This window comes from Hetaerina americana, unplaced genomic scaffold, assembly GCF_022747635.1.
Source record: "Hetaerina americana unplaced genomic scaffold, ioHetAmer1.1.p SCAF_1, whole genome shotgun sequence".
Taxonomy (NCBI): domain Eukaryota; kingdom Metazoa; phylum Arthropoda; class Insecta; order Odonata; family Calopterygidae; genus Hetaerina; species Hetaerina americana.
The window spans coordinates 13879348-13902522 of record NW_027286069.1 but is presented as its reverse complement, the minus strand read 5'-3'; the positions used below and the strand labels follow the sequence as shown (position 1 = coordinate 13902522).

At 36.6% G+C, this 23175-nt stretch overlaps 1 protein-coding gene across 2 annotated transcripts in view; it reads right to left on the bottom strand.

The window, feature by feature from the left end:
* Positions 1 to 107: 107 nt before the first annotated feature.
* Positions 108 to 23175, bottom strand: part of Su(z)12 (Polycomb protein Su(z)12) — a 68200-nt gene continuing 45132 nt past the window's right edge. For both annotated transcript variants that reach the window (XM_071586151.1, XM_071586156.1), the window contains exons 11-15: positions 9674 to 9973; positions 8501 to 8686; positions 7474 to 7638; positions 5888 to 6228; positions 108 to 3888 (exon numbers count right to left, since the gene is read on the bottom strand). In XM_071586151.1, coding sequence (XP_071442252.1) covers positions 3626 to 3888; positions 5888 to 6228; positions 7474 to 7638; positions 8501 to 8686; positions 9674 to 9973 — 1255 coding nt within the window. In that variant the 3' untranslated portion in view covers positions 108 to 3625. The remainder of the gene's footprint in view (positions 3889 to 5887; positions 6229 to 7473; positions 7639 to 8500; positions 8687 to 9673; positions 9974 to 23175) is intronic.

Genomic DNA, 23175 nt, shown 5'->3' with positions numbered 1-23175 from the left:
CAATAAGCATGTAAAGTCCTATGTACTTGGTTATGGATGCTTTTAGCTTTGAATTACATATTTTGAATAAAGTGTAATTTAAAACATAAGATCTTACAGTAAGTAACAATTCCCAAACCATTCTTCATCAATTTCCATTAGTATGAATCATTATGGCTAAAATTCTATGTCTCTATACAGGAATACATATAACCACCTGGTTAAAAAAAAATATATGAATATGATTAAATGCTAATAATATTTTTAGGCCTTCAGGTTTTAGGTGAATATTAAGTATACAGAAATAATGTCAAAATAAGTAAACATATTTATAAGAAAATGTATATTCATTCTAAATACAAGGAAAGGAAACTGTGATTGTATCCCATCCCCGAGCGGCTCTGCTAAAATCGGTGCAGACATAAAATAACACACAATACAATGATATACGTTTTTTGATAAAGCCGCTGCAACCCAATCACAAGTCAGTAGTTTAAGGCAGCCTTGGCAGTACAGCCTACTGACTACTCATACAACTATCAACATAAGTTCCCTCAATGATTCATTAGAAACACTCATAAATAGTTGTAATACATTAATGTTTACATGAAAACATGTTCACTTTGGAATGAGAATTATCAAATCCCATTTATGGTTATTCTTAGGCTAAACCTCAAGATACTTGGAAAACTCTTTACATAGAAAAGAATAGCAATGTTGCTAACAAGATGACAAAGTGATCATGGCAAAGAACTTACATATTTCATAGATACAAGGAGAAAAGTCAACAATGTCACTAAACTTTAGAAGTATATGCCAGTCATAGGATTAAGTCTCTCTCTCACCTAAATGGCAATGGATTTAAAACTTTGTTGAGTCTTAGGAAGGAAAATCTAGGACATTAAACTAGCTTTGATCAGTCACACCTCATAAAAATAATCAGAACTTCATTTCTCAGAACAGGACAAAACCTCCAGTTTCTTTGAGGTTTGTGTATCATGGAAAATAAACCATATAATTGAAAAATACCTAAGCAAATTAATTGCGAAGGTGCCTTCCCCATCCATGATCACAATTACGGGCAATGAAAACTCTTGGAAATATATCACAAATGCATGCACATCAAATTAGCAACATTGCTGGTTGAGAGCTCCCCTTTTGAGGTTTACAATGCTTTAGGTAAACATTTGATGCTCTTTGTACAACTCCATGCTTAGAAAAAGAAATAATGAATATGAGTGCATAGTTATGTTTTGTGTAAAAGTTATGTGTAATTGGAAAGAAATATTTTTAAGAAACTATGCTTTCGCCCCCTGGAAAGTATAGCACCAGGGGAAGGTAAACTCAGTGACATCTACATTTGGAAAAAAATCTTTGCATACCAAAATTGGCATGTAAACCAATATCAGCCTTTACAACTTTATTATACAATGTCTAATATATTATATATACAATATGTTTTTAATGATGGACACAAACATACCAACTAAGATAACACACATTCACACAAATTACAAAATATTAAGGGATGGCCACATGTGGTTTTATTACAAATATTTGAAAGGCATCCAAGAAAGATTTTTAATTTTTATGGACAACAACAAATCTCACCGTCACATGAACTCAAATAACATGATATCAAGCTGTAATGATAACATATGATCATGCCATAAAGCAACCGCTTAAAATTTTTAAAAACAAATTGCCCACATCCCTTAAGACAGACATTTACTATAAGTTTCCCAATTGCAGTAAATTTTCACTGTCAGATGTTTATCAAATTCAAGCATCAATATGCCTGGGAAAGTCTAAAAACAAGACTTTGAAAATATTAATCCTACACAATATATTTTACATTGCCAGAGGCAGAACTATTAATTTTTTTTGGTTTCATGCAGATAGATGCACATTATAAATATAAAATGGGAGCATATGCTCCAATGTCCTGAGCATGCCACTGTAAGTGACCCATGTAGACTTTAAAATGCTACTGAAAGTGGTACATGGGTTCAAAAAAATGCAAGACCTAATAAATTATATCTCATGGAGAAATAAATTTTTGAGATACATCTAATGGCTAAAAGATGTCTACAAGCAATATAACCTAACATTTTTGGACAAGAGTTCAATGCATACATTACAAAATGGTAAATTTACCTAGTATAAATGAATTTTGTTCTGTCTCACGGTGAATTATTTATTGACCACTTTTCCAATATTAACTTAATTTGGTAATGAATATGATAACTGAGGCAGATTATTGAGTTTCAAATCATCAGTAATATTTAATTTAATATACACTATGCATTTGCAGACTACTTCTAAATTTTAGAAGGTCTGGTGCATTTTATATTTTTTTCAGTGACAGGAAAAGGACTTCAGGAGGCATCGTTAATAAAAAAAAAGGAAGACAAAATTTCTGAATGCTCCCAATTACCATAACTTAAAATATCATTTTTCCATTTTAATGGCAAACCATCAATACTACTCCATGGTGCATAACTTTAAGTTTGGTCACAAGAGCATGTATTTTTTTATACTTAACATGACAATAACAGACACTAAATTATTCTGTCAATCATGTTTAAAGATATTCTGTAATTTTACAGAGAAAAACAATATTATCTTAAAAATCAAGCAACGGTAATTCAGAGCATTACACAAAAAAGACATTAAAAAGAGTATGTTTATCAAAAACTAATGACCTAACTCATTTAAAAAAAAACCAACATTTGCACAAGAGGAGGTCACTATCACAGGGTACTACCACTTAAACCTGAATTAAAGTTTATCAACAATGGCTTAAGTTTATCCAACAAATGGCTTCCCTCACAGGGTGGGAAGCTATCATGATAAGCTAGGGTGGCAGTTTTCTGGCATTAGAGTAACAAAGCAATTTATGATTCAATTAGCAATGTATAATTCAAATCAATGCTTATGGGATGTTATACAAAGGTAAGAAAGAAGCCAAACTCCTCTTAAGCTGATCTTCAATTTACCCTGATAACACTCTCATGAAGAACACAAAGTGGAAAGAAAATCCATTTGTCTAAACAACTTGGGAATAAATATAACAATAGAAAAATTTCAAATAAAATATTTATTCATAATGAAGAGCTAAGCCATATTGCTCTCTCTCTATATTTGTTTCAATTCCAAGTAATATGCTAAATGTCTGTGAAGTCTACTGGAAAATGATAATCTCACAAGAATTCCAAGTATTAAAACCCTTTTTGAATAATTATTAGTTCACATAATTCCCAGAGATTTTGATATAGGACCAAGCTTTGTGAGTTTGATCACTAGTACTTACTTAGACATTTTTAACCAACAACTTCATTAGCAGATAAGAAACTCCAAGTTTGTAAAATAACTTCATAAATTTCTACTACTTCAACCTGTACTTTCTTTCTCAACACAATTTATGGCTGCTTGTACAACGCACACCATTAAGGTACATGAAAATGCAGCCAAAGTCCCCACAATCATTCTCAAACCAAACATTTCTGGCACAAGAGGAATGGCTTTGTTTTGCCAGCAATCACTGATGCGAACCTATACCAACTCCGAGCCATGACTGAGGCCACATGCACAGGCCCAACCACCGTCCCAGTGAACTGGATAATGGGTGGGCACGGAGATACCCCTAGCTTCCCCTCTCCGATCCCTCATCTCTGCCCATGGCCTTGTCAGAGGACTCACTGTCATCCAGCCCTCCCCTTGGTCCCACACCAGACTTTCTCGGAGGTGGTGGTGTTCCCCTTGCTACTTTTGAAGAGGAGCCTTGCAGAGATCCTGAGTGGATGTTGCTTGACCACGAAGGGCCACTACTCCGTGATCTAGTGAAGTTAGCCCCATTTGAATTGGCGCTACCGAGACTTCCACCACGTGTTCGAACAAATGAATTACCTGCAATGAGAAAGAAATCTGTACCAACACTTTTAACTCACATTATTGAACTCTCAATTTTGATATCACTCGTTTTCAATCGATCCTCGGCAAGCTTCCTGGTTACCAAATTTGAATTTTTTTTGTATCCCTCAATAAATTCAATTATTTATGTTTTAAGAATAATTCTCACTACAATGTAGTTTTGAATGTTGGTTACAAACAAAACACAGACAATGTACACATGTAAATTTTAAGGGCAGTAGTATTTTTAAATAAGCTAAATATTTAGATGCACCATTTAATAAGGACTTTACATCCATTCCATACATTTAAAATTCAAGTTCCTCACATCTGTATTTTTCACACAACACGTAGCCAAAAAATATGTTCAGCTTCCCTCAATTCTGGAAGGCTTACTTAAAGTAATGATTATATTTTATTCCACACTTATTTGAACTAGGCGAACTGAAAAGTCAATGTATTTATTCATTGGTACTCAAAGATCATAGTTTCAAAATCCACCTTAGATGTGGCCATACTGTGTTACACTAGAATAGATTTGAGAAAGTATGATGGCACAATGATGTAGTACTATCATATTTTGACTGATCCTGATACATTCTTCGGAAATAGGGACATTTAGTTTTGTTGTGTATGTAAAAAAGTGGTGCATAGTTTGAAAGTGAGCCAAATGCATCAGATGGTGAAAATGAAGACAAGGATATTGATTTCAGTGAAAAAGAAGTGGTAACAGCAGTGAATTTTGGGGAATGTAATAGCTGCATATATAGGTGGTATATTCAGTAAAAGGTTGTAATGTGGGGCCAGGTAACTTATTACTCATGTGAGTGAATTGTTAATGCGTTATATGTACCAACTGATTGGGAGAATGAAACAAATGTACCTTTGTAGGAGGGAAGGGGAATGTAAGAATTATAAATCAATTGGTCTTTTGAGTATCGTAGGGAAAGTGTTCGGTGAAGTGTTCACTGAAAGAGAAAGGGAGAGCAAAAAGGTATCTTCCCAGACAGGGAATGTACAGAGAGTGTTTGATCTTCCGTAAGTGCATGGATATACAAAAGAAAGTTCATGGTGCAATGATTGATTGCGAGAAAGTATAGGACAGGGGAAATAGATAAAAATCATGAAAGGTTTTCACAGAAAATGAATGAAAGAATTACTACCCAATGCTATAAAAGTCACAAAAATGATACAAAAAAATGTATGAATAATGGTCAACATGTTTATGGATAAGTATATTTTAGACACGGATACAGACTATGACAGGTATACTGACTAGAGACAGATATGCCATACGATATGCCATCAGTGCAGTATTATTGACTGAGATCCTAACAAATACGCAGGGAACCTTGAATAACTTGACTGAAGTAACAAAATGAAATTTAGATTACTGTGCAAAATGAAAGAAGTTGTGTTTAACAATGATGATGGAAAGAATGATTAGATGTGAGTGGATCCATTCAAACTGAATATCAGACTATTGAATTTCAAGAAATTATTTAAAAGGAAAGTGAAGACAAAGAGGCATAGACACATGGTTTTAAGTAGACAGATATATATTTGAAATGTTCTAAGAGCAAAATGCCTTAGGAAAATAATTTCTGGGACCCATGCCCAATCATAAAGACATGGAATGACATAGTATTCTTGCACGTAATTAAATCAAATTTTGCAAAAATATTCAATTGAATTTGAAATATATAGAAAAATATTTTTAGCTTTTTTGAAGAGAAAATATTGCAATCCTTTGTTTCTAGGATTTAATTTCAAGCACCACTTGTGAACTAAATTATACTCACACCTTGCCAGCATAATTAAAATTGTATGAATATTCAGAAGTGTAAAAAACTTAAAAAAAAGAGTCAAGACAAGAGTTCAAATTGCACAACTGCCTATTCATTGCACTCTATCAAATAATTGCCAACTTCTGTCAATGAAATTGCTCCGCTACAATAAGTGAGACAGTGGAGGACGATTGCAGTGCATGGCTTACCAGAGTTTTGAGAGGATCCACTTGCTCTGGATGCATGCCCTGAAGCAGGTGTTTGAGGAGCACTTCCCCCAACGCCACTGCCCCCTCTTGTCCTTCCAGCCACTGGCATTGGGCTTGGTTCTCGAGATGTCAAGGATTCATCATCTGCACCAAGAGATGAGCCTGGCAATGGTGAACCACTGCGAGCACTGCTTTTGCTGTTTGTCTGGGAAGCCATGGCTGCAGCTGCGGCAGCAGCTGCCTGCGCTTTCCCTGTCCTCTTCCAATGCTTACGTTGCTCTTGCCATGAATCATGCAACACTTGGCATGCTTCTGGAGTGGTACCTATTATGTCTTGCAGTCTTAGGAAAAAATTAGACATTTACATGAACAAATACTCGACACACAGAGGACAACTTTGCAGCTGATTGAACCAATTTTAAATTAAATATAGTTTCTGATAAAATTATTACGAAAAATATACTGAGGATTTTCTCAACTTTACATTTACGATGTGGAAACTGTAAAAACAGCATTTGGCTTTTTCACATTTAAATAATTAAAGGCAATTAGAATCATTATTATTCTTGAGGGAGGTCAGAGTAGAAGATAAAGATATTAACACAGTGGAGAAACCTGTATGAAAGAGGTAGCATTGGCAAAAACTAGGAGGAAGCAAAAGTCAGACAAAGAGTGCAGCCCATCTTATTCAATATTCATAAGGAATTGTATGAGGTGGAAAAAATATCAGTCCAGTGTCATTAAACAAGCCAAAAATTTACATTTACTCCTTTGATAAATGATCACAATGCTCCTTTGAAACTGCCACACACTGGCATAGATTTTGATATACATACTTTAATTTATCTCAAAACATCAACAATTCTTTAATAACAATTATGGAATCAACTTTGCACTCACGGGGCCACATTGTGGGGGCTGACATTGTGGTTATAATGTAGCGGGAGCAGTAACAATATGATCAAGGGGAACATTATAGATACGACAAAACAGCAAATAATAACCACGCAATGACGAAGCTTACTGCAAGCTTTCCATTCATTATAAGCTATTCTTCAAGCTGACACTGGAGAGTTTGTGCCTTGATATTTTGTGTTATAAAAGATGAATATATTACATGTGTAAAAACATTTGCATGCTGCCGTTTTAAATCACTTTAACTCTAATTTTAGGTTTTAAGTTTACATTTCAGCGGTTTCACATAAAGAAGCTCCACATTTGGATATCCCATCCACACATTCCATGGTTTTTTTTTCTGTGTGGCCCTTGTGAAGTCAAAAAATCTCTCACGTGATCTTAACTTGTAACATATTTGTAATCAACATGTGTGAGGCCTCGGCGGGGCCCTGCTAGCATGGAACCCATTGCCATCGTACAACTGCCCACCCCCACACACCAGCAGTGATAACACTTTGGAGAACACATTCTGTGGAATGACCACATTATACAGGATTTTGCATAATACCAGAACATACTGTGATGGACTTTACCCACCACAGCGATCAGAATAACACATTTTAAATAACATTATTATCATTTATTACAATATATGTACTGGCAATAAGAAATTAGAGAAATTTACTTACTTCTGTAACGTGGTGTAAACTGTAACAGGTGAAAGAAGCCCAAAGTCAAAAAGACTGCTCAAATGCAACACAAAATTTCTATATAAATTCCTCAGAAGTAATTCTTTCCCGTGCATTTCAATGAACATCGTGCAAGCAAGAGGAATTTGGCAATCACCAACGTACCTAAAAATTAACAGTTCATCATTAATGACAGTACATTTAATTACAGTGATCAAAATCATAAACAATAAATCCATTAGTTACAACAAAATTGCATTTTATTTGCTGAGTTCTTCTTTCCAACATTGGAACAAGTAAAAAATCTAAAAATTTCAGTAATGCTATTTTCATCATTGTCATTCCTAAAACTTCATAGTTATATTTCAACATTTCAATTTTCTGACTTCAGTCTTTATGTTAATAGGAAAGAGATCCTCTTGTCATTTCATTGGAGACAAATTATATTTTATCATGACACACATGAATACATAACTTTCATTTAAAAACAACTGACCATTCACATTTATCCAAAGCTTATAAGGCCTGATGATACTTAAGATAAAAGGTTAATAACACTTTCTGAAACTTAATTAAATTTCCATGACAGAGTAAGCTTAGTATGCAATTTTTATGGGTGAAGATATTTTCATTTCTATCATGCTAAAAACTGATATTTTAATCAGTTTATATCAGTATATTAAGACATAAGAATAGAAAGAAACATAAAAAATAATTTTATAAAATAATCGTCATGATATGATGTTATTTACAGTGAATAGGTTTAATATTGACCATTTTGATTTAGGCTAAACTTATAAAAGCACTGCCAATTCCAAATATTTATGCCTATTCACTGCTTCTTTTTGCTGATATATGCAATTTTATACACTGGTGATTACAACTTTATTTACCGCATATCATGTACTCTGATGATTATCATTATCATAATGGGCACTGTTAGTGTACAGGGCGCAAAAAGGGCCCAGTGCACTAAGTGAAAATAAGGTTAAGTTAGGACAGAATAGCCGATAAATTTCATGCTCACCCATTTTTCATAACATGGAGGTTCCACATTTTCATCAATTCTTTTTCACCTTCATTCACATCTGTGAAATCATCAATCATCATCACAGTTTTGGTTCTCAGCCACTTGGGATCATTCTCTCCTTCTGAATCAATATCCAATTCTTTTGGATATATTGGCAGGCAAGTGACAGTGTGGTGGTAGAGTCTGTAAGATGAAATTTATATCATAACATGCTACGTGAATCCACACCACACTAAAAAAGTAAATAACAAGAGTCCTTCAAGTTCACCCTCTTTTCACTTTTCTCAATTGACAACATTATAATTTGGTGAAGTTCCAAATGATTTGGAAAATAAGGAAATTAAATTTTCAAAAATAAATTAAATCAATGATTATAAGATCCATCATAAATAACCTTTTTTGCAATGAAAATATTACTCAATACTTTTTTTATTTTGACCCCTGCCATAAAATTTCTTGGGCCTTTCAGTTTTAAGTGTAGAGTCACAAAAAATGTACGCATATATGAAAAGATTTTTTTTTAACTTCAAATTCAGGGCAAATAAAATTGAGTTTTAATAGTTTATACTATCAGCAATCATTAAATGTTTTTGACTGATTGCTCAAAACTGCACTGCCCTATGCACATCTCTGATAATAATTCATAAATGACACTACCATATCATTTTAACCCAAGGATGGTAACTGGGGTGAAAAACACCCCAGAGTAATTGAAATAAATTTCTCTCATCCGAAAAAACTTTGAAAAAAATCTTTGTATAATAAATAATAGCATGTAACATGAAATTTGAAGTCAACAAAAATATGTTTTCCTGCTAGAGTCTACAGTCAATTACCATATATAATGTAATGCTTTTTGCATACTTTTGCATTGATATTGGAACATATAAAGGATAAATACAACAGGGTTGAATTTGTACCTCCAAAGCCTGCCCTTGTGATTCTCTGCCTAATTGCTACCCCACCCTAGCTCACTCTTTCCTACTTTCCTCATTTCGTAGTTCATTTCAGTGCCAACGGTTCTGTTTTCCTGCACTAGTTTAAGTTTCATTTAGGCTCAATATTCTTCCCATAGCGATGTACCATTCCCTTTTAGTTGGAATTCCATCAATGCAAATAATGTCCCTTGAATTTTGACAACAATCAACATACAACATTGCATCAACTTACCGGTTGTGGCCGGTGATATAGGAGCGGTGATTATGGAATTCTTCCTCAGCCAAAGCCTCAGGTTGGAGAAATTCTGCAAGACTAGGACGGGACCCATTCCCTCCCCATCCCACAGACGAGTCTTGCATACAGCTCTGTGGATAAGTCCCAGCATTGCCTCCTTGTGAGGACATGAAAGGAGCCACTGCCTGTTGAGAGTTGGTCTGATGACTTTGGCTAGCACCACCCCCATGACTGACATGGTTGCTAGGGACAGATAATGGCAGCAAGGCCGAACAATTTCTTTGGTGAAGTGAAGATCTACAAAACAAAGGGTGAAAACAGCAAATTAATTTTTGCACTCACCCCTGACAAGTAATGACTTCAATGAATTATTAATAGGCAGTAGTTGTAAAAAAACATGCGAAAATAATCCTGGCCATATGTTCTTCTCAACCCTTAGAAGATATAACAAATCACCTATATTCTTTCATAAAAAAAACAGATAAGAACAAAATTGATCTCTGAAAAATATTTACATCTACGCAGGTTTAAAGAAAAGTACTGAAATTTCATTAAAATACCCTGGGCAATGGTAAATAACTTCCTAACTAAATGTTCAAGTATAAATTTGATGTAGTTACTTGATATGGTTTCATCAGGAAGATAAGTGATATGTACCTATATGGCAAATAATACAATGATACTAAATTGCTATTTGGCCAATGCCATTCTTGGACAATGTAGACTTTCTGCTTATATGGCGCCGATGTAGTGCTCTCCTGGGAGTGATTTTTATTTATTTTGGTATATTTAATGGTGTATCTATCACAGACATTTACTACTTGGGATAATATTAGATGAAAATTGGATTCGGTAGATATATCAATAAACACGTGTGTTACAGGAGCAAGGTTACAACAAAAATAACATTACATTTCAAAGAGATACGGCGATACTGAGGCAAACTCCCTTTAACATTTAAAGGGACGGCCTAAAAATTCCGTTGCTACGACCTTTAATGCATGTCTTTCAGTACAACCAGCCCCTCGCATTAATCAATTGAAACTTGGAGCGTATTAAAGGTCATGATATTCGAAGAAACACGATTTAATTACTCATCCGGAGTAATCGAACTCCCGGCATACAATGACAATCGAACGCACACTATGCGCAGTCATAAGTAAGAGAGATCCTGTGGAAATAACCAACCTGGTCCGTTTCCAGGAAACTAAATTCGTCTTCTCGCATGAACGTGTTTTCCGATACCATCTTCTGGAAGACAGGAGTGGGTGTAAATAAAAATCGTCATACCGCTTGGGTCTCCTTTTCCTTGCCAAGCGATACAAGCAATGGATCCCGGAAGAGAGAGACAAGGTGTGCGGCATGCCTTGCAAAACTTTTATCAACCCGAGCGGTTCCCCCCTCTCATCTCATCATCGAGCCGCGTTGCCAGATTTCATTTAAAATTCACATTAAATGTAATCTGCAAAAGCTCGAATAGCTGGCATGTGTTTCCATTTTCATCTTAGATGGCAGTCCGTGAACGCAACATTATGTCTTCACAGTGCTTCAGGGACGAACTTGATTATCGATTCGCACGAGGAATGATAAAAGTCCTTCGGTCACACTTCAAAAAATTTCGTACGATGAAGTAAGATAAATACAATACTTTCCAGGCATTTGGTCTACCGAATGGCAATGCATTAGGCAAAAGTAATTACAAGACTCCTATCAACATTCTTCTTAAATAATATAAATATACCATTACTAATCACTCGGAAAGGTAATACACTGGGATAAAAAATCACGCTGTCCAATAAGTAACATTAGATATGTAAGGCTGTCCTAATAAACGTAAATATCCACTTATCGGAATGGTAAGTATAGCTCACTGTCACACTGAAATGGTCATTTGATAGGGGTTCTTCACCACTACAACAAAAGAAGTAATAACATTACAATGCATTACCATTTGGTGATTTACGAAATAATCATTGAAGGAATATTACACCTTACACGTGACCTCTCAATAGGACAATAAGTAATTTGTCCTCCGGTACAATATACCACTATCGTCACTTCGAAAATTATTGAGCGAATCGTCAATATTCACAGCTCATATTCTGCAACCGTACGTAAACCACATGCCACCATAAAGGCGCACGTTGAGTTTCACTGGGAGGCACATGTTCTGCCTGGCAACACTGTACAGGGACGGCTTCCGCTTGCATTGAGGGTACCACAAAATCCCTGAACTCCTGAGATCATCATATTGTATGGAAAGCGATAGCTTACGCCACAGACGAGAGAGTGAAACCCGAAGTAGGGTGCAGGAGTGTCACTTGGCCGCAGGAACAAACGTCTATCACTTTTCATTCGACTATTTTCACGTCAAAACTAACGAAAACCCTAGTGCATCAACTATGAGCACTGACATACCAAACAAATCAAATATAGTGAATACGATATGAATCCTCAACTGCTTCCATTAATAGGGTAAACTATGGTTACTTACGTTTTAAGAAGTATAGACGTCTCCGCTTTTGCTAGCGCGTCAAGAATTTTAGCGGTCTGGAGGCGGTGACCATGAATAGATTTTAATGAGGTCGATGACCTCCGAGAGATAGCGACGACAAAGGAATTGCTGATACACGATGAAAGAAGAATCAATATTCACGCGGTAAAGTATAACGCTGGTTAGCTGACGAATGAGAAGCAGTATCAATTATAGGTGGTTTTCGAAACCATTTACATAACGCTGGAGAAAATCTATACCTCTACATCTAAGCGCGGAGAATTCAAATAACGGTGTCAACCAGCCTTACGTACGACTTGAGATGAAGACTTGATACTATCTTTGTAATCACAGAATTGACACATTCCTTCATAGCAAAAAAAGTGTGTCCAATTAGTCGAAATTGAAGGGCAGTGTTTGATAATCACAGCCCTAAAAATGTAATTAAATGCACTGGCCAATTGAGTTTAAGTCATCGCTCAACTGAACCTACCCGCTCGAAGTTATCGACTTATTTTATTTCTATATCAATATTTTATGAAATCTTCGAAGCGAGAGGTTTCAGATTTATTGTTTCGGGATCCAGAATTTTTTATGCAAGTATCTCAAAAGAGAGGAAATGAAATTTGTAGCTCATATGTCATATTATGCACAACAAAGGCATTTAAAAAATCAAATCTTTTAAAATTTGTAGCATGAGTGTGGAAGGCAGTAATGCACATTACGCTTAGATGCTATTTTTAGAAAAAACTGCACTTGGTGGCACATGGCCTTCCTTCGAACGAACACAGAAGGTAGATCACAAACTTCCCATGAGCATATTTAACATGAGGCCAAACACATTTGAAACATTTTTGAAAACGTTCACGAACCTTACACTCTACACTTGCTAACTTCAATCAAGAAAAGGTAAACATTGAAAATATATTCATGGCGTGTAAAGAGCGTATAAAATACGATATCGGTAAAATTTTTGTGGTATTCAGCGTTTTTTATAGTGGCATTTTTATTAGTAGTATTGGTAGCATTTTCGAAAACCATTAGTACGCACGTAGTTCCTGATTAAGTGTCGTGTTATGGCGATAGATGAAAAATCCCGTCGCCTTATTATAACCGTAAAAAATGACAACAAACCATGAAATAAATCCCATTCGAGGAAAGAAAACAAACCACTGCTCTAGTCCCACCTCTAAGCTTCTCGAATTCTTATTCACTTATTTCCGTCAGTCTTTCGGTATTCTGTATCATATTTAATGGCCCGAGGAGAGATCCAGGCATCGGGTTCAGAGGAAAGCGATACATTTTGGACCAATCAAATTGTTGACGTCCGGGCCGAAGAAAATTGTACTGAGTAGCTTTTTATCTCTGAGGTAGAAAGCTAACGAAAGGAGAAAGGAAACGAACCTTAAATGTTTTACATAAGATCCCACAAAGAAATATGGGTCTCAACATACGTTGCTAGATATTATCCAATTTTGCGTGCCGTACTGATTTGCGAATGAAATTCAGTTCTATGCAGGTTTCCCGAAGACAGGTTAAGTTTGTACATTGGAGCCCGGAGACGTCACCAATGTGGGAACACATTCCAGTCCGTGAGCCATAAAAATACGTTTTCTTTCGAGGAAGTCTAAATTTTGGGCGTCCCTCAGAATCCGGGCTGCAGGCCAAATGTCTCTCCTGTCACTTCATTCATTCATTTATTTATAAGTAGATTTGATTTCACGGATTCCCCAATTTCTTCAAGCTTGCCATATTTTTCTATTTTGATTATTGTAATTCCTTATTACTATTGTTAACACGACTTCGAAACCTCCCCGTAACATTTCGTAATCATAGCAATTTTACAGAATAAAGGAACTCCAAATGGAATGCACGAAATTCTTAAAATTGATCCTTGTTTCTGCCAAGAATAGCAATAAGTGTTCACAATTTTAAATTCGTACAGAATATGAGTTTCTTGCGCCGTTTATAAAGATAGTAGTATTTCATTTTATGGATGGACACTTCACTTAACAGCAGAGATCTTGGAGAAAAAAAGGAGATTGAGGACTCAAAAATATTCTGCACTAACTGACAACGAAAATAAAAATTATTCCACCATTATGAGGCTCATTATTAGGTATCAAGGATCCAAGGATACAGTCGAGTGATTACCGAAAAATAAAGACACATTAAGTCACAGCATCTAGAAGAGGAATTCGCCAGAAAATTAGCACATAAGTGGAGCTACTTAACACTGTAGACTTCAGTTCACTCGATTGTGTTTCGGTATTAAACAATGGCCAGATATATAATTCACAGACAACTTTCCAAAATAATCATTCGAGTAAAATGAAGACAAATTTCGAAGCAACTAAATTTAGACTGATCCTGAAGAAATTAGGTAGGCATTAAGTTCCAACTGATCATTTAACAAGCTTAAAGTACCAGCAGTAATTGAGGCAAAATTTCAATGCCAATGAGTAAGTTTTAAGATTATTCAAGTCAACTAAGACATGATTTACACTTCATTTCCATTGGACTACGTGTGATTCCACGATTCTCTTTGTAACTAAGTCCCAGAGCCATAGGCCACCGCGATATACAAATTGTGGGTAAACTTCAGGCGCGGTAGTATTTGCACACATTTTTCACATTGAAAAGATACTGAAATTAATTTGCAACAAATATTTCAAAACTGTTAATTAACTTCTGCTTCATAATTTATCTTTGATCATTTTCAGTGGGTGGTACAACATTATAATTATCTATTTTTAAACCCCCATCGTAAGGTCATCTTGCACGGAAAATAGTCAACTACAATCATAATGTCAAACTCATGACCATGCGGATTTCGATTCCCCCGCCCCATTGATAGATAACCCAGAAAGAGCAATGCTTGTCACTATATGCCCACATCTTAAATTTGGTTTGCACAGCCTTCTGAACGCCTCCAGGGGCCCATACACCTTAAGGAGGATTGCGATAACAAAATGCTGCCATGTCACCGGATATCGCGGCGACTAAACACTTAAGTTTACATAACCATTATCGAGGTATGGCTAGAACCAGCGACTATGGGTCATGAGGCGACAGCAGTACTCTCCAGACCTTCTCGACCGGAGCCTCTGGGGCAGGCACGCCTTCCGGTAACACATCTGTTTCGGTGAACGAACACAAAATATGATGCACGTGGTGCGGGATTGGTATCGAATGAATGATCCCGGGACCGTCAAATTACCTTTAGCAGGTTTTAAGGTAAGAATAAAATCAACACTCGAGTCCACATTGAAAACACGTAAAACATCATCCAGGACAAATATTGGCGATGTAAAGAAGGAAAACCGCGATATCGCATGCTACGTGTAAGGAGGGTGTCCTTCATTGAATTAAGGTTTGTTATACCAAATTATCACATTTCGATTTCGGTAATTTTGTAATTCCAATCATGGCAAATCTTAGTTTCATTTATCCGAAATTGGTAGCCGGAATTTTAGAGCAAACAAAGAATATGATTGCTCAAACAGTTCTGCAATTTTGTCGTGAGAAACAAGTTGGGGAATGGTGAAATTAACGCTTAACTAACCACGATATACCCAATTTAACTGACAATCAGCAGGGATTTCACAGCATTTGATTCCAGTGGCATATGGAAATATTAATGGAGGTGCGTGATGGAGCAATACCCTCACCTTCATATTTTGGCAATAATTAACTGCCAACTTTAGATAAATTCCACATAATAAATCATCAGCATTGCCTTGGATACATATGGGTATACCAACACTCAGGCATTCCTGGACATAGGCACACGTTTGACTAACGTTAAACCCTGCAATCCTTCGGCTTCATAGCTAGAAATTCGCTACACGCAGTCAACGTTCAGTGTCGATTCTTTCAATTATCAACCGATGGGTCTTGCAATCCCAGCACATACTATTCAGAGCTGTAATAAAAACAACCTGAGGGGGATTGCAAAAAAAACACCTGTATCCATGTTTCCCAAGAGGATTAACGCCACGGTATCCCGGTGATTCAGCATTAAACAGCAATTGGAGGAAATTTTACTTTTCTTTTTTTTTAACATCGCTAATCTGTCAATTCATGATCGTCAAAGGTTATATGCCTATTTAAGTTCGGTTTTGGGCTCATTAACAACGTATATGTATCACGAATATTTACTCGTTTCCCTGATATTATTTCCTTCTTCGGTTCTTCACACTTTCTATCTACCCCATGCCATCCCAAGAGGATTCTCACGTCCTCATACGTATCAGTCCGCCTTCTATTTCGGCCTTCAGCACCACACTCCTCTCAATATCTACCACAACCATATACCTGCTTTCTTCGTATTTCAAGTACCTTCCTTTCTTCCCTCGCCATATTGAAAATTTCGTTGTTAAGCTTCCTCACTGTCCAACTCATTTTACCCACTCTTCTCCATAACATCTCCATCTCAATAGCCTCTTATCTGCGCTCATCCTCATCACACGAAAGTGGAAGTTCTTGACCCATACGAAGAGCTACGGTTAAAACGACAGTCTTAGCTAATCTTTTCTTTACATCTTTATTCATTTCTGCCATCAATTCCCCTTCCGGTGCAAGAAAAGGAAAACTTTTCAATACATACAAAATATTATACAACTTTTCTTCCTTTAGATATGGTGGTCAAATTTAAAAATTAAGTCCACAAGTCTTTTTCAACTGCTATCCGCCCTTTAAGAGCTATTACAGTGAATCGTTATCAAGGTCACTCACTTTACTCGAGTTGTCCCCCGTAAATTGTATATCTTCTTACGTCCGATACGATGCCCTCGAATATGCTTCCTCGAAACTAAGTTAATTTGTGATAAGCATGAACTCGCCAACACCATTGTCTACGCACAGACTGAATACCACGGGCCAGGGACCTCAAGGTGAACCATTCCTATTATTTGGATGTTCTCAATACCAACTTTTCCAGATAAACCAAATACGATTTCACGTAGTAAAATAAAAAGTACAGCTCCTTTGCTTTATATTACTTTTAAGCGATATCTGAAACAATGGAGTCTCAGCACGCCTCTTTTGTTTGCCTTCAATACCAAAATGACCTCATTGGATACTGAAAACTGGCAGAGATATTGAGAAGTACATAATTTCGCTCCAAGAGCAGGGGGGACTTGCATTAAACTGATCGATTTTCATTATTTACTCAAGAATCACAGGCCGCACAGGAGTATTTGGCTATGGGTGAATAACTCTCATTACAGAAAGGGAGGGACAAAAGAAATAACGAATTGGAAATTAAGTTGACAATGGCAGCCAAGAATTCAAGCTAGACCGACACCGTACACAAACCCAACTTGGTTAGTTTTAATCGAGATCGACGCGAGAAAAAAATGCATCATAAAACCCGCTAGTTGGCATATTTCCTCATGCAAGTATGTCTCAATGTAATTTTGTTCCCTCTAATATCCCGACTCCTGATTCTGGTCACACGGCATTGACATCCCATCACACTTTTTAACTATTCTTGCCATTTATCGATTCATGCAGTTTGACTGCCCATCTTTTCAATCGCACAACTTGGAGGAATTCTAAGGAAAATTTGGCACTAATTCCTTAACTAATAGCTTGTTTTCTTAACAGCAATTTCTTTATGATTACGCCATTTCAACGCCACTTTTTAGCTTAAAGCCACTCATTGTCCCCACTGGGTATAGGACGCTAGGTTGACTTCTACATGTCGAGGCTAGCCGCGGAATGAATGAGTACACTCGACTAATAGGCAGTCATAGGAAATAAGTGGCAGCACTAGGGGAGTGGGGGGTCCATCCGTTGGGTTGGTAACACATTCAATGAGCCGGAGTGTTTTCAACCAGGACGACGCAGCCCCGAGCAAATACCTTGGGTTTTTCAACTCGAGAATATTCAACTTCGGGTAAATACAGCCCCTGGACTATTATATGGTCGAACATATGTACTCGTATGAGAACCTCAATATGTAAAATTTGAGCTACTGTGTATCTAAATGCTGTGAGATATGCATGCATGTGAGTGAGCATTTGTGAGACCGAAAATACTGTAATAATCCAATACCACTCAAGGAATAACAACAAGAAATTTCAATCAATGTTTCAACAAATAAATAACGTCCACAAACTCGATTAAAACCTGATGCCACACTAAAGAAACGAAATCATGTAGTAAAAAAGATTTCGCGCCGAGGATTATACCAATTACATTAAAAATACATAACCGAAAGAAATTCTATCAGTTAATTAATTAGCCTAGTTATTCACGTGGTGAATTCTACCAATTGAGAAATTGTATAGCCTTGGGCCGAAAGGGGTGGGACCATAATGATGCAAGGCTGTCGAGTGAAGGTTGATTGAAGAGCCACATGCGAAAGAAAGGCTTGAACAAATACCATAGTAACCTCGTGAGCTGTCATGTGTCGTGGCGATTGGGCTCGATCAACAAATATACAACTGACTATCTGGAGGAGGAGGACTGAATCTCTCCACGCGCACACGTTTCGCAGGACAAGTTTCTTGCCAATTCTCCTGGAATATCAAGTACGAAAAGTTGCTAAATGAGAGACGCACGAGCTCTATTTCCTTAAAACGTGTTTATTATCTATTTTAAAATTAGTACCGTGGCGATATTAATGGAGTACGCTCACGGTTACAACTGCGTGTCCATCCAGGCAAGTTACGTGTTATCTAGGGGGATAACAGGGAGATAAATAACTTCCCGCATTTAGGATTCAGGTTGAATTTCCGGGTCGGATAACATGGGAAGCTTTTTCCATGGTTCCCTTAAAAAAATGCCGATGGCATACGGGAAAGTTTGCGCGTGAAGTGTGTTTTCCGTCTGACGGAAATTTAAAGCAGATACCAAGTCCAAGTATTAAATTTTTGTAAGATGTTAGCTCTTGAAAGAAGTACCCGTTTGGCTCATTCCTTGATGCATGACGGAAACTGAATGTGCATGGCCAAACGGCCTCAACAGCCACTCGCATTGCCCGAGCGCCTTCCACTATGGCTACATTTCGAAATAACGTCATTCAAACTTACGGATATCTACTTATAAACATGAGTTAACCACAAAACCAAATTATTCAAGACGAAGGTTGGTTTGTAAGGTGACCGTATATCTCACCTTATACAACGTGAGACATTCAAACATTCACGATAGAACAATCCTTTCCCTGTACCGTCCGCAGTTTCCCAGGAAACTACTTTTGCCCAAAGCCATCTGGAATCGAAGTTAGTAGCTTCGGTCAGTACACGAATGCTCTACCTACCAGGCTGCCATGTCACTAAACTCTATAAATTAAAAACAATACATTTTCCGCCTTATTATGTCGAAGCTTATCGAAAGTGTTCAGCGCATGTGTTGAGTCGAATTTTCTGGGACAAGGTTTGAACATCTGGCAGTTCGATTCCGAAGTTTTTATTTCCGTCTTTCTTCGAGATAATACAGTAGGGAGAAAGAATTTCTTCGATCGATATGTGCGGGTGGGGGGGTGGCTCTCCTAGGTCAACCATTTTTTAAATTTTAATTAAACTGAAATATTTCGATCAGCCAACCCATCCTACAAGTATGTATGTGCGGCTGGATAAATTTATACCCCTGGAAACAGTTTATGGAGAAAGTGGAAGGTAATTTTTAACGAGGGAATTGCATTTTCGCCTCCCCTCCAGATTCCAACCTGAACATTCGCATCCATAACTGATTTCGCTGGTAATGTGACTAATTGGAGATAAAAAAATGCCTTGTAAGAAGATTTAATTTTCCTAAAAGATGCGGATTCACTGGCAACTCAGGCATGGCTGGCGCGCGGTGGTTTCTCGACTTATTCGACTCGGATGCAACTGCAGCGAATTTACTGCGTGAAATGATACGAGACACAAAAAGTAATGCCATCACTACTACATATCTTAGAGGAAAAATACTGGATAGACATTTAACAGTATCTCTAAAAGATAATAAATATCCATCGACGAAAATTTGAGTATTAGTTCAAACTATCCGAAGCCGTACTTCCTCCTCGCATTTTATATGGTAACCTTCGGTAAATTGTAAACTTAAACGCGGCAACCGTTCAGGTAGTCTTTGATGCGCAAATACTGAAGACTAGATACATAATTACAATATTAGTAGAAATGGATACGAGATACATTAATTAGCAAACGGAAAAGCGTTCTACGGCAACACGAGGAATATTTTATTAGAATGGTTAATTCTGCTTAGCATAAAGGCATGGGGAGGATTACTTCACTATTAATTAATAATAACATACCGTCACAACACTACTCCGCAACTTTAAACCCGTACCAAGATATGATAGAGGAAGGTAAATCGTTGGGGGACAATTTCTCGGGATATCCATCTTTGGGAGCCGTCGACATTCGACACAGCTGTTCAAGGTGAAAGCAGCCATTGGGAAAGCGAAGAGGCAGACTATTAATAAATGATAACCTCCGGCAAAATTCGAGAATGTGGAAAATTTATGAAAGAAAACGGCGAAGCACCATCGATACCCTCTATACATACTGGAAATAAAATGCTCTGGAGTGCAAAGCTTATCCGCGGAGGACCGTCACCTTAACTTTGGAGGGGATGGATACGCAGAGGCTTGGATTAAATAACTATAGGAACAATGAATAAATACTAATTGTATTCAGGGGCGATTTCTTATGAAATTTTATTTGCGACGCTCACGTCAAAATTTTAGAAGCATATTAAAGGCACCACACGAGTGCTTTATATCTTTTTGTGTAGTTATTTCAGAGATGCATTAATCAACTAATACCAGGAGGGAGGGTGTACCAGCCAGTTATTTTTATTGATATGAATATTTTATAGATGGGCGATGCTCAATAATAAAGTGGATCAATAATTACTTTAAATGTCGACACATGTGAACATTTCTACCATATTCTAGTTAGACCATAAACATTTTGGTTGATGTTGGGGAGGGAGATATTTGAATTGGATAAAATGGAGTAATTTGGATTGACAGAGTGAATTTTTATGAGGGTTAAATAAAACAACTCCCGATTAACAAAACATGCAAGGGAAACTAAAGTGTTTGAAGTGGATAACGCCAGCAAAAATACTTGAACACCTACCAACCTTAAAAATTTATTACAGCTTTGAAATAAAAATTCAATCATCCAACACTGGAGAGATATAGTTTCTCAAAACAAGTCTTATCTAATAATAATAAAGACTCCATAACATTCACAAATTTCAATTATTTTTGCAATTTTCAAATTGCTTTTTTGGATAGCTGACATGAAACAATAGTCATTAATCATGGATAAAACTAGTAATTTGGGATATTAATGATCTGAGAAAAAGAAAAGTGAATGGTTTGTGCCATCCTGCGGACATTTACCCTTAACATCTAAGAATACTATCAGAGTATACAATACTGTAAAACCTTGAAATGTAAAATTACACCTGAGTACTTGGCACAGGAGTTTGATTTCCTATTTGTTACCAAATAACAACTATGTGAATAACTAATTCACCAATCGGGGTGCTTCCACTTTTAAAGACAAAGTGCATATTTTCTCAGCAAATCATTCACTGACAGAAATCCATATGTACCTATAAGTGAATAGTCACATCCCAGCATAATATGATAGTTTCCAATGCCGTTAAATTCTACTGGAACAGCTGGGCTTTAAAGTACCATTGGCTCAAATAACAACTTTCATGGAAGTGACAATCTAGGATATACACGCTGAATAGATTTTATGTATTTACAGCTTCAGATTTCCTCCACTGACATTAAGTGTTACTTAACAAAAATGCAATTATTTTGCTATGCTTGTTTTAAACAGGGTATTAATTTGTTTCTAACTGATATGTAGAGCAAACAGTGTTCCCATTTTTATCAAATGCTTAGTCCACGTAATCTCCTTCGTGGGATAAGGAGCAGCTTTGTATATGTATAAGCAAGCCAATGGGAGATATTATGGATTTATTTATTTTAAATTGAACACATATTTCTTGAAAGTTTCTAAAATGTGCTTTGGCAATTTATTAAATGTAATTTCAATTTTTCTACACGAAATTACGAAGAGAAAACACGGAATCAGGTAATTTCAAGTATTTAATATGAGACACCAAGAGCAAAAGCCATATATTTTCAGGGATTTCTTGATACGGCATACATACAAACATACCCATCACACTGTTCCATCTTGGGATAAGCAAAAGGTTTAACTTTTCGTAATTTCAGGTACATGTACCTGCTTCCTGAATCCAATTTCCTCACTTCTGTCCAGTCTTCGCATAATTCTTTCACCTCTGACACATTCATACATTAAGAGATAGTGGAGGCCGACACTTTGTAGAATCCCACTATAATGAAAGGAAGTAACACATGGATTTGCATTTCCACAAAATAGATTTTTCATGCCAACTAGTTTCTAATAGTCCTGAAGATGCTACAATGCAGTGCAACTAGTGGGTATCAAAAACCAGCTGCATGGAAATGCAATCTTATATGTTACTTCCCTTTCATCCATACATTGATAAATAAATACCTAAAAACTACTGCCTCATGCTCCTATGGTAGCTTGCAGGGTAATGTGTAGATGCAGAAGAAGAGAATGAAAGTGAACGTGATGAGCTGAAGAGAAGCCAGTCTTCCACTTCATTCCTCATTTGGCATTGTTCACTAATGGGACAGGATCAGTGAAAAACCATCCCATTCGGTTTGTTGCAGTGCATGGATTGCATTCCATAACACAGAATTGCAGAATCCTTTGCCCTTCAGCAGAATCTCTGTATTGATAGTGATATTGATATGTTGTATATGTTGTATTGATAATCTATATTGATATATACTGTCTTGATAATCTTTACTGATAAATTTTGATACATACTGTACTGAAAATGATACTCAGTATATCATAGCAGAGTCAACAAATATTAAAGAGGAAAAGGTTGGAAATATATGTATTACTAAAAAATCTCAGCCCGCTGAGTGAAAACCAACAAACCTAACACGGATAAGGAA